The sequence below is a fragment of the Amblyomma americanum genome, chromosome 5 (assembly GCF_052857255.1).
Source record: "Amblyomma americanum isolate KBUSLIRL-KWMA chromosome 5, ASM5285725v1, whole genome shotgun sequence".
NCBI lineage: Eukaryota > Metazoa > Arthropoda > Arachnida > Ixodida > Ixodidae > Amblyomma > Amblyomma americanum.
The window spans coordinates 204,079,723-204,092,725 of NC_135501.1; the positions used below are offsets into that span (position 1 = coordinate 204,079,723).

The 13,003-nt window shown below is 44.2% G+C and overlaps 1 protein-coding gene across 1 annotated transcript in view; it reads right to left on the reverse strand.

Annotated features, from left to right (window-relative positions):
- Nucleotides 1-13,003, reverse strand: part of LOC144133475 (nuclear pore complex protein Nup133-like) — a 50,116-nt gene that overhangs the window by 28,868 nt on the left and 8,245 nt on the right. Inside the window, exons 6-14 of the mRNA XM_077666589.1 lie at nt 12,293-12,400; nt 11,668-11,781; nt 10,695-10,754; nt 7,914-7,975; nt 6,636-6,703; nt 5,615-5,706; nt 4,825-4,927; nt 3,540-3,602; nt 1,862-1,949 (exon numbers count right to left, since the gene is read on the reverse strand). Coding sequence (XP_077522715.1) covers nt 1,862-1,949; nt 3,540-3,602; nt 4,825-4,927; nt 5,615-5,706; nt 6,636-6,703; nt 7,914-7,975; nt 10,695-10,754; nt 11,668-11,781; nt 12,293-12,400 — 758 coding nt within the window. The remainder of the gene's footprint in view (nt 1-1,861; nt 1,950-3,539; nt 3,603-4,824; nt 4,928-5,614; nt 5,707-6,635; nt 6,704-7,913; nt 7,976-10,694; nt 10,755-11,667; nt 11,782-12,292; nt 12,401-13,003) is intronic.

Sequence of the window (13,003 nt, forward strand, 5' to 3'; positions counted from 1 at the left end):
AAAATGAAGCAGTGATTATACTGCAGTTCTTAACAGCACCAAACCAGTTGGTGCATTCCTTTCTGCCGCACTACACATCATACGCAATCACTTGCATATAGTAGCTTAGCACGTTACCTCAATATCCTCGAAAGGATAACATTATACTAGAAGAAACTTCAAGGCGTATATTACAATACTTCACCTTTTTGAATGTGCATAGCCATCATACTGCGATTATAAAAATGAAGTCATTTAATCTGCATGCACTGTGCCTCTTTCATTGCGTTTTAGAATGCACGAGATCCTGGATGTATCAAACTCAAAGGTTCCAGCAGAGGGGTGTTGGGTAGCTGTCAAGCTGCATTAACACAGGTTTCTGCCTAGCGTCCCCTCTTTTTTGTTACTCTTGCAACCTCAAGAGAGTGCTTAAATACTTTTTCTCACTCACTCACTCACTCACTCATTTTGCAACACTCCTATGAATGCGGAAAGATGGTTAGTCTCCAACTCTGCTGAGATGCATCAAGTTCAATATGAAAAGTAAACGCCAGACCTGTAGCTGCAAGGACAACAGGTGTTTTCACTTTTGTTGAAAATTTGCACGATTCACCTAAGCAAACTTAAAAATGGCTATCATCTTCAATTTTGATTTAGACAGTTTCCCTAATTGCCCAAATGAGAGTGCAACATGTGGGTGGTGCAGTGTCCACAGTAACCTTCACATGTTTGTCCACAGAACTTTCTCACATGCTTTATCATTTATTGAGTTGGTGCCATCAGTCCAGCTCAATGTATGAGTAAAACACGATGTTTTCAAGCCCTAGAGCAAGTTCAAAAATGTAAAAGTGGCACTGCTGAGTACAGAGCTTCACATTCTGTAAGCATAGCAGTCTCTTCCCAAAGCAGCACATTGGCTACAAGGCATGCCGTAGTGGACAGCTCTGAGTTATCTTAGAACCCCTGGAGTTCTTCCACGTGCGCTGGCATCGCGCAGCACACTGGCGCCATTTGCGTTTCACCTCCACTGGGATGCGGCTGCCATGGTCTGGATTCAATCCCGCAACCTTGGGATCAGCAGCTGAACTGCATAGCCACTGAGCCTCCACAGCAGCTACAGTGTAATCCACTTATAAAACACTACCAGATGTAACGATACATCACTTATAATGATCAAATTCTCTAGATTTATGAATTCTCCCATTTCCCCTAAGTAAAAATAAACCGTATATAACAATACAATTATCAGCGAAATAACGGATACAATACGATTCTGGCCACCTGGATGGTGTTTACCACCAAAATTTGTCTGAAAGTTTGATAAAAAATGAAATACTTTGAAGTGAATACGTAAAAAACTCCGTAAACGGATTGGCTTGGCGAAATTCGTGAGGGAACGTTGCCTACAGGCCTTGGGAACCAAGCGTTCTCATAGTGACAGTTACTGAAGGGAGGAGCTTGCTTGGCCGCTTCAGCGCAACGCTGTCTCACACAAACGTAGTTTCCGCCCGAAATGGTTGAGAATTTATTTTTTTCAAGCGTTCGCTTTTCTTATGCATTCCCCCGTTTCGTGCTGTCCACAGTGCAGACCTTGGCAGTGCACCACGATGCTGTGAGCCGATAACGGCGTGTTTATCTTTTGACGGGAGCTCCGGAGGGGGTGAGTGTGGCTCGCCCAGCGAACTAGGCAAAGAGCCAAGACGCTGTGCACCCTTGACAATAATTGGTTATAACGATCGAATTTTCTGGTTTTTATCATTATCATTATAAGTGGATTGCACTGTACATTCTGCAAACAGGCTCACTGTCTACTCAGTGATGTTTGTTCTATATCACAAAAAAAAGAAAATAGCTAAAGTACCACACATAAAGATGCACTGACCTCACGTCATGTGCGGGTGCATGAATAGAGTGAATGGACACTATGCCGTTGACATGAGAAAAGAACAATGGCGTTCCCTCATAGGAGCCTGCAAACCAAAAGAACAAGAATCAGCTGTTGCTAAAAAGAAATAGCACAAACAAGCATCAATTGCCATTATTTGACTAGCTGCCCATCCTTTAGAACAAATAAAAATAAGATGCGGTTTCTTTGCGTGCTCACCTACTGCCTCAGTGGACATGTTTCCCCGTCAAACAATAGCATCGCGATTGTTGCAGATATATCACTTCTATTGCTGCGCTTGCTACTGTTAGGTGGTGAAGCATGTGCAATGGGACAGTGGGTGAAAACGCACGAGGGAAAAAACTTGGGCGCCTTCTCAACCACATTCCTGAAGAAGAAAATGCGAAAGCATTTAGGTTGCCTGCTATGGTGCGTGCAATGAGTGTCCAATGTTCAACTTGCAATTTCCCTGCCAAAACACCAGCTGAAACTGATTCTATTGCCTTTATATGATATGATGCGCTGGAGCCATCACCTACTAGAACGTTTCAGTTCCTTCTATTGGATTATCACATGGGATTATATTAATCTGACCAACTAATCCATCTTACTCCATTTTCTGGGGCGGGCCTTCTTCCAAAATTTTGGGGGTCTTCAGATTTTTCAAATTAGGTGGTGCTCTATAATTGGTCCACTGGTGGTCACGTGGTGCTGACGACATCATGACCCTCTCAATTGATTCAGATCACGGGAAGTCCTCACATCACTACTGGCATGGTGGTGCAGTGGTTAAGTGATGCACCACTGCCCCGGCAGGTAGCTGCTTCAAACAAAGCCACTGGTGGGGCCAATCGGACCCAGGTCACTCTTCCCGAGCTCCTGTAAGACTCATGCACAGCGCCATGGTGGGCCGGTGGCAATTGCATTCATCATCATCACCATCAGCCTGACTACGCCCACTGCAGGGCAAAGGCCTCTCCCATGTCCCTCCAATTAACCCTGTCCTTTGCCAGCCGCATCCACCCTATGCCTGCAAACTTCTTAATTCTTAGCACCCTGCAGTGCATCACATGTCTGACCGCTGCTGTGGTCAGTTGCTCCGCAGCCGCTGGGGACTGAGGGCGGAGGGTTAATTGGTTTGTTAAAAAAAAACTAAATTTCGTTGCCACATGCCACAGGGGGCAGGTTGCTACATGCCATGGTAGCCAGGCTGAGATGACGTTGCAAGGTCATGTGACCTCTCTCGACCACTCATTAACTGCCACATGCCATGGTGGGCAGTTTGCTCACAAACTGGTGGGCAAGTTGCTAGCTGCCACAGTGGACAGGTTGGATGATGTCACAAGGTCACGTGATCTCTCCCGACCAATCGGGGAATTCTGTGACAAGAAAGTCGGGAAATTTTTTGCGAGATGACAACCTAAATGCTATTGCATTAAAATACACCACAACTGTCCCTGCCGTTTCCAGCACCGTTAATTTGAGTGCATGTAAATAAGTCATGTTGCTAGATAACTAATGACAATCAAAAAACCATGCCATTACAGGAAACAGACGTTCGTGATTGTATTCAGGTCAGCCCTTGTACTTCAATGCCGATTTTACTACACCAATAAACCAAACCAAGCTGTGGGTGCAGATTATTTCGCAAGCCACACTGGTGTCATTGTCTCACCTGCTCCTAGAAGCTTGTCTTTCTTGAACTCAATTACATCCAGATCATCCACATTGCTTCCAGCTGGAAAAAACAAGCAAAAACAAACCCAAAAACATAAATAAATCTTCCTGCCCACTCAAGCAAATGTGCACCATTGACTGCAGACCTGGCAGGCAATGTCTAACTAGCTATGCAGCAGACCATACTTCATTCTAATAACAATGTTGAACGTGGGGCTTTTTGGTTCATACTCTGCTAAGGTTGCACTGCATCAGAAAACAAGGGATGGGGACAGAAGTGGATGACAGTATGTAGGCCAAACAAGTCGTTGTATTAATGATCACCTTCGTGAACACAAATAATTACGAACAAGATGAAGTGCTTATCCTATACAGCAACACATGCAAACATTGTAGACCACTCTTTGATATACGCGAAATCATCAAATCGTAAAAAACAGCTAGACTACGAAGTGCTTGCAGGAACACTTCATCTGTATATCTTTCCGATAAAGAACTTGCTTACCTACCTTCCCGATGGAAATCAAGCATGTCATTTGATGTAGCGGCAGCGGTCCATGTATATATAGATGTATATTCCCAATAAAGTTGTTGGAAGATACCGCCACGTGTGTCCACTTCTACCTCCATCCCATATTTTCGATGCTCAAAAAACCTTCGCAAAATTATTGTAAGTTCTTGTTTCAAATAACTAAACCATTCACAGCTTTCACTGCGCATAGCAAAGAGAAAGAGGTGACATGCTGAAGATGCACTGAAAAATGTTGACCTTTCAGGCTTGCCTATGCCACAAACTGTTGCAAAGTTTAGTTCAGAAATAACTCAAATGAAGGCTATAAAAAAAGGGAGAGGAGGAAAAAAGGTATGTCAAAAACATCGCACGTGTGATGACAATAGCCTCAAATCGAACAAAAAGTGGACTGCGCTAAACAGGACAACGTAAATGACAAGCTTTATTAGAAAGCAGCAGCAGAGATACCGTATAAACGTGTGTAAGTCACTTTGCCAGTCAAAAGTGTGCCAGTCACTTTCTTCGCTTTTTTTCTGGCACTTGCAGTTTGCCACTTTTGGCACTTTTTTTGCTGTCTGCTTGATCTACGAATCTGCTAGGTAAGGCTTCTATCATCCTCATGCTTGCCCGCGAATCTGAAGCAAACCCATCAGTAAGCTGTTTTCAGTGCAAGCACATGATCTTGTTTCCCCAAAGATTGCTGATTAATTCAATATGGTCTAGTGAATGGAACCCTGTCAGACAAAAAAAATGCATGCAACTGCATACTCACGTGTCACGCAGTAGACTTTGGTGTCGCTGTACACGAAGCTTGAGCGGCGGTTTGCTGATGGAAGGACAAATTTGTAGCTCAGCAGTGCTTCTTCATCCTTCTCCTGTCAGAAAAAAAGAGTGATTCATTTCAACCTTTTACCCGTGAGGTGCTCCAGTTCACAAGTGCTGCCACAGATAGCGAACTGCAATATGCCGGGGAGTAGAAAGTTGTTGAGATAAAAATGAAATGGCAAAAAAAAAAAGGCCACAGGTGTCAGTGAAGGTACAGCATTGCCACAGCCAAACGAAGATGCTGTGATATCGTTTTTCAAGGACTGCCCTGCTCACTCATATGCTGCAGCAGGGGGGTTGCCACGATAGAAAAAAAAAAATATCATTTGCATTCACACTGCTCATTTTCTTTTCCATACAATGATTCCATTTCTTAATGATGCGAAAAAAAAAAAATTTCTGTAAATAATGGTTCTGGCATGATACTCCAAAATCTTAGACAATGGTTAGCATGCCTAAAAACGTAACAAGGCTTATGTGAGTATGCTTCTTTACTAATTCCTGTTTTACTGTTCAACAATAAAAATAGCAGCTTTAGCTGCAATTTTTCAACATCAACAATGAAATTGTGTTAGAGAAAGACAGAAGGCACACTGAAACACACAACTGAATTCATCAGAAGAATATTACGACTGGCACATATAGGCAAAAGAAGAGCAAAGCAAAAAACAGAAAACGGCAAACATGACCCACAAACAACAAGCCAACAGACAGTGCCGAATCCCTAAGCAACTGACCGTGTACTGCTCCGAGAAACGAAGCACTGTGAAGTCCGTGAAACTGGCCGGACTATCGGCTGGAGAGCCCAAGTTACGAACATCCACAGTGCCTAGAGAGAAAGCAGAGCGATAAAATGTTAGCATGTACACAATGATACAAAATAAAAATAGAGAAAAAATCTGAAGGAAAAACAAGCAACAAACCAAGTCCTAGCCGTTTTATGTAAGCACCCTCTCTTGAGCACAATTTGTGTACTGCCATTACACTAAAGGTGTCCAGTTCTTACTGTAACTCATACGTAAGTACTACTGGGGACAGAAGTACTCAGGACGTGAGAATCTAAGGCGATATAAATATTTTTTTTATCACCATGTCCCTTCCTGCTAGAAGAGCAAGGGGGGAGGTTCGTCCGACAATGTCCCCGGAACGATGTTCCAGTCCTTGGGCTTGGTATGCAGCACTCTGGTAGCCCGCAGCAGCGAGCTGCTGGTAAAATCCAAAACGGAATGCAGCTTGCTGGCGCCTTACGCCATAAAGCACACCAGCTTGTCGACCCATTGTGTGGCCTGTTTCTCGCACCAAGCAAACGGGAGACAGAGCAGATGAGCATCTCTTGGCGCACGAGACAGACGTGCCATTCTAAGGTCACTAGGTGAATCTGGTGACACAGCGATGCATTTGAGCCAGCGGCGGTACTTCTGTCCCCCACAGTACATACAAACTAGTGAGAACACAAACAAAACTAATAGTAATTCCTACAGTGCCCTTTCACCACTAACTGTCAAGTGTCGACTACCGAAAATATCTCAGCATATGATCAGGTCATATTAATTGTAGCAGTTTCAAAACTTGCACAGCCGTGACGTTCCAACATATATGCTGATCTGGCCAGCCCCGAAACTGCAGACACTTGCTAGGTGGATAGCTATGCATATGTCATTCAGCTTCACAATCCCAGTAAAAGGTCGCAAGAGACTATTATGTTTCACATGAAGTTTTGAAAGCGCTATAGTGAAAACACTTGGCAAATGTGCTCACCAATGGCATAGTAGAGCTGCTGAGAAACCTGGATATTCAGGGCAGCCATCAAGACTGCAACACCATTCCTAGGCGGGAAAAAGTGAGGAATATGTAGCAATACTTATGAAAGTGCGGAATATGTAGTAGCAACACATACGGAATCATACATATGTGCGACGTGAAAACAAATACAAAGCAAGTGTCGATGGTGAAGGTTTGCATATTCTAAACTTTGAATAGCTTGCGAATAATGTTTGCTATTCGATTCGCTTTGCACTGTACTTTCACTATTCGCACTATCTGAATTCGCCCCGCCGCGGTGGCTCAGTGGTTAGGCGCTCGACTACTGATCCGGAGTTCCTGGGTTCGAACCCGACCGCGGCGGCTGCGTTTTTATGGAGGAAAAACGCTAAGGCGCCCGTGTGCTGTGCGATGTCAGCGCACGTTAAAGATCCCCAGGTGGTCGAAATTATTCCGGAGCCCTCCACTACGGCACCTCTTCTTCCTTTCTTCTTTCACTCCCTCCTTTATCCCTTCCCTTACGTCGCGGTTCAGGTGTCCAACGATATATGAGACAGATACTGCGCCATTTCCTTTCCCCCCAAAACCAATTAAAAAATTATCTGAATCCTCTAAGCAATCAGAACTTGCGAGTTTAGTGATCATCTGAACTCGTGGCAAAACACCACGGCATAGAATCGACTAAAGGCACACATTCGGTAATGCTAGACCTTGCATAAAATCAATACGCTGAGGGCCATCTAGAACCACTGCAGCACGGCCTCTTAGGGCTCACAGGATGGAAAACGAAGTGCCCCACTACCCAGTGTGTCCCTGCGTCGTGCCATGATGTAGTTTACAGCTGGCTGTGAACCCGAGTGGCAGCAATCCTGCCTTTGTAGATCACTATGGTAAGAGACAATGTGCGCACGGAAGCAGCCAGGCTTGTAGAGGAAGAGGCATAGATGCGGCATGCATGCTATGCTGTGGTTGTTTCGAGGTGTAGTGTAGTTTGAATTATCCAAAAATTCGAATTATCGAGGTTCGAATTAACGAGCTTTCACAGCAGTAAATTATGCTGATGATGTGTGAAAACAAAATTTGTTTGAATTGCCACCATTTCTTTTCACTGTTCTGTTTAGCGGAAAAGTGTTTATCTTTAGTTTGAACAACCTGCACTGACAGTCAAAATTATCCCTTCGACTCACAGCCAATTTTCATTATTCGCATTTGCTTCGAAACAGAAAACTTAATATTTGCAAACTTCTAGTCAATGGAATTGAGGATAAAACTTACGATGACAACTGCATGTCAATGCACCATGCCTTCAGATGCCTAGGTAAGGTGTTCTCGCGATCCTGTGCAGAGGAAGAAAGACAAGAGAGAAAAAGTATTGGGGGAGGAGGGGAGCCACCTTGAATGCGTCAGCATCAGAAGCAACGTTGTTGCTACAATTTTATGCGTCACAGATCTTCCACCACATACAAAATGCTGTCACTGTCATCGTACCTTTATTTGCACACACATAATCATGCACAGAGTGAGTACGCCAAGAACCTATTCCAGGCTGCCTACCTCACCCTTTCCCAGTTGCGTGCTTCCAGCATATTTTTCAGTTTTCAATTTTTGTGTCATGGTCATGTGACCTTGTGATGTACGTCATCGCCCACTCAACCAATCAGCAACTTTTGTGACTAATGCAGGATGAGAAATCGCATGAAGTAAAGTCTAATGCTGTCGCATTAAAGAACGTCACATGACCAGGACAATCAGAAACAGTTCAACATGAAACATAAGCACAATGACTAGCATGCATACCAAGTGTATAGAAAAAAAAGCAAGGGTCTGCCTAGCATTAAAATTTGTTGCCAGAAAAATGCACTGAGCATGTCTGAAATTCATAACTATTTTACCACGATCAAGAAAAACCCCACTAGTTTGGCCACCCGCCCATGTCTGATATCACCTGCCCATAACTCTATAAGGTAATGAGTGGACAAAAGAGCGTTAATTTAGACAATGCATGATGCACAGAATTGTCTATGCTCAGCGGACTTGCCCATGCTGGTAGCAACCACTGCAGCTTCACTGCCACAACACCGGCTGTGGTGCGGGCAAACACAGGTACTCTTTACTGCATCAGAAGTACAGCCCACATTTCCATAAAAGCGCATTGTTGTGGGCACTGTTATCCCCAGCTTTTATGGATGTTAGCATCTACTAGTGTCATCTGTTGGCCACCAACAGCAAACACCACGCAACTCAAGAGAAAATATCTTAAACTTATAATTTTGAGAAAACTAGAAGTCCCGAGAGATTCTGCGCGAACATGGCAACTGTCAAGATCGACTCTTCCTCCTCGCTGCAAAACCTCGCCTATGAAATGCTTCCTGCACCCACACTAACTATTTACGATGGTCACAGAAGATAATGAGATGTACCAAGCATTAGAAATTCCCATAGTGATTGAAAATGTTCAGCACCACACAACACGTGGTGGCAGCCATGCAAACTAGAAGCATTTGTCCAGATTGCCTGGGCTTGTGACAGGACAGAAGGAGTGTGAGAGAAACAAGCAGGTGTGCAGCAATAACGGCCCTAGCGGGAGCGAGAGGAAGTAGCGGTTCCATCGATGCCGCAGCCGCTGTTGGAGTAAGCGAAGAAGTGCGAGAAGGAAAGAAAGAGGAGGAGGAACACAGTAATAGTGCCCCTGGCATGGCGCAAAATCAGAAAGGCACAATCAAAAAGGCAAATACTGAAAGCCAGAACAGCTGCTCCAGAGGGCGCGCAGAGCCGAAGATGTTCAAAATGTTTTCAGCCTGCTGAACTACTGCGAGTGGCAATCGTGGGAAAAAAGTTTCAGAAATTTTAGGGAAGCATGTTGCCACTTGCTGCAAATGACAAAATGGGGTACAATAAACCGATGTATGAGTCTTTCACGCACCGAGACTGAAATGCACTTGCATACAATCCGCCGCTCCAGCTTAATTTTGCTATGCCAACGACCACTATGTTTCCCAGCTCATATCTTTCATATCTTCCTGGGATCCTCACATAATTGCTGCTACCGATGAACAGTTTTAGATCCCTCCGCCTGGCCTTCACAGCAGTACTGTGCAATGCATTTTGTAGCGATAGCTACATTACGGTAGCATTTCGAGCCTTCGGTGTGGCGGCGCCGCCACGCTGTCACGTGGTTGGTCACGTGATGCAGAGCAGCTGCCGGCGGCGCGGCGCCGTGGCTGATCATGTGGTTCGTCACGTGACCAAGTTTCATTCGGCCAGCTGTAGCTATCGCGTCACTTCAGATTTAACCAGAGCTAAACAACCGCCAATTTTTTTTTAATTCGCCTATCTAGAGAACAATGGACAAATTGATAAACTTCAAAACCTTCTTCTATCGCCCCTTGCTATGTATGCGCACTGTGCTTAACTTTTTGTCCGCCCATCTGCAGGACATTTAACTTCACGACTTAGATTCCCTTCGATGTGTATTTGCCCCAATTCAATGACCGCCTAATTTTTTTCTTTATAATTCTTTTAACTTTAAAACTTTTTTCTCCCCCTTCTCTTACCACAATCCCCCCAAAACCCCTCCCCAACACAGAGTACAGGTCCCCACTTTTCACAAGCCAGCAAATCTCTTTTCTTTTCTTCATTAAACAGCCTCTCTCTCTCTCCCCCAGGGTCCCCTCCTTCCTAGTCGACAAATGTCCACCTTTGAAAAATTTCTAGGGAGACCCTTGCAAGATGAATTGCACTGCTGAGTGTGTACTAAACTCAGAAACAATGCGTCCTCTCAATTCTTAAAATCCAAAAACCAGGAACACTGAACCCCAAGTATGGACAGCATATAACGATAACAGAGAAAAAATAAAAAGCCAAGTCTTGATGGTGCCAGCAGACTTAGAAATCCGTGTTGGTTAAGAGGTCAATGTCCGCACAAGATTATTTTAGCCTCCACAAAACTACACAACTTTTGATAAAACAACCAACACTGGATTCCACCTCATCCTCAAACTGACACATGTCACACTGTGTATCATGCTGAGAAGTGCTAAATTCTTGGATACATACCCAGACAGCCTCATGGAACTGCTCCTTCATGGAGCGGTCTAGGTCACATTCGCTACAAAGCTGAAAAAGATGAGACAGATGCACCAACATGTAATGAACTGAAAAGAAAAGAAAAAAAAAACGCACCAAGGCTCCCTAAAACAATTCTGGAACTAATGATGGATGTTGAATCGATTACCGAGCATCAACATCAGACACCATATGTGCGTATTCCATATAGAAAATATGTACGGCACTGTGAAAGCGAAAACCCATGACTACCTGCAGGCACTCCACGCAGTTGTAAGTGGTCTCACTGTATTGAAATTGTGCCAGTGGCTTACCTAGCCTACAATAAGCTGGTTGACTTGAACATAAAAGAGCACCATTTTCTCCGAACTGTCCCAAAATAAATTGAGTGTGCATGACAGCGAGACCAGTTCATGCAGGCAGTGACATACAGTGTGGTCAACCAGCACAACCCCATTGCTGAGACAGCGAACTGTAACTCGAGTGTGGAAATGGCTACGTACACATCCACATTTGCTACACACATGGAGTGGTGTGGAGATGCAAATTTGAGTGCACATGGTTGTGCAAAGGTTCACAACCGGCAGATCATCAGCCAAAGAAAAAATTGCGCTTTGGAAAAAATGTAAAAGAACGAATCGACACAGGAACAGGATGTCTGAGTACAGGTCAACGCAAGCCCATCTCTACTGTATGTCTGCAACATTTTGCAAATCCAGTGAAGCATTGCTTCTCCAGCAAAAGTCAACAGGGCTAAACAGAACCAAGTGCTCTGTGCAGCAGATCTCTGCAAAGACAGCCCCATGTCCATTCGGCATTCTCACAAAAATGCAACAGCTACGCAGGTACCACCCAACTACGCCAAGTCTAAAGAACAACACATTAAGTGCACGAGTGAGTTACGATCTGTCAATGTCACTTTCCAATGAGGAGCTACGCCAAGCAAAGACCTGTCACTGCTCACCCTCTCGGGGCCTTCTTCTAGGAACCACTTCTGGAGACTGTTTCGAAGAAGCACATAGACAAATTTTTCATCTTCTTCCTCTGTTGGCTCCACAAGCACCTTTACAAGGTGTCTCTGGAAATTGAAGAAATGCATCAGACCCAGCAAGAGTAAAAGGCTAAAGGCAAACATGGGGTTTATACCAGACACAAATCCCATGCCAATGTTAATGCACTAAGAAGTTCTACGTTAAACCTGCTGGCACTTCTGAACACGATCCTACTATTTACAGAGCAAAATCTTCACTGCCAATGGAGGATGTTATCTGTTCTTGAAACTATGCAGAAAAATATTGATTTCTCGAAAGTTATACAACACTGCTTACTTTCATGCTTAGAACTCTACCCCAAGCAGACTTATCTCACACACCTTGGGGCACAGCTATGTGTGTCAGTGTTTGTAAAAAAACCAGAAAAAATACTGCTGAAGTGCAATGACAGGTCGGTGGAATTTTTCTGTTGGTATATCTTCTCTTTAAAATGTCATTTGCTATTATACACAAGAAGGGGGTGCAATTCAACTCAGGGTAACAGCTACACAGAGATCAAAGTCTCACAGCTATGTACTTGAAAGAAAGAACACTCACGGCTTCCAATTGGGAAGGCATGGCCCCAAAAATAAACGATGACACCCGCCGTCCTATGCCAGCTAGAAGTCCCTGGGGTGCCTTGAGGGGCTTTATCAGCAGTGTAGTCTGTGAGAGCAAAGATAATGAAGTTGCGATATCAGAGTAAGATATCTGCCACTTACTCACACTTGTAGCACTGAGCAGACTGTCTAAGGAGCATAAAAGGTTTAAAAAATTGAATTCGAAGAAGCTCGTGATCACGCATGCGCAATGCGCCAACCCGTGAAGAATATCAGCCCCACCAAAAAAATTAAGAAATTGATTGAGATGTGTTGCAAAACTTGGTCGCCCTTATAAATTGGCTCTATAGGGCAAGTGGCAGTGCCACGATGAAGTCTGAATAATCAAGCATGTCTGAAAAATCTGAAAAATCGGGGGTTCGAATTTTCAGTCATTGACTCTTCTGCTCTTGAGCTCGAGGGAACGCAACTGCCAGTTGCGACACGAGATGTTACAACAAAAGGCCTACTATATTAAGCTTTGCTTCATGGGAAACACTGATTAACTACAGACAAGCCCACTTGTAACAGCCACATTTATAATGAACACTCACGTCGCAAAAACGAAGGCTTTTTGACTGTCACAATGCGAATAAGGCTATGGCACCGAGTTGCAGATAGAACGCCCGCCGATAAGGGTTTAGTCAAGACGAACAGGCAGATGTCACAA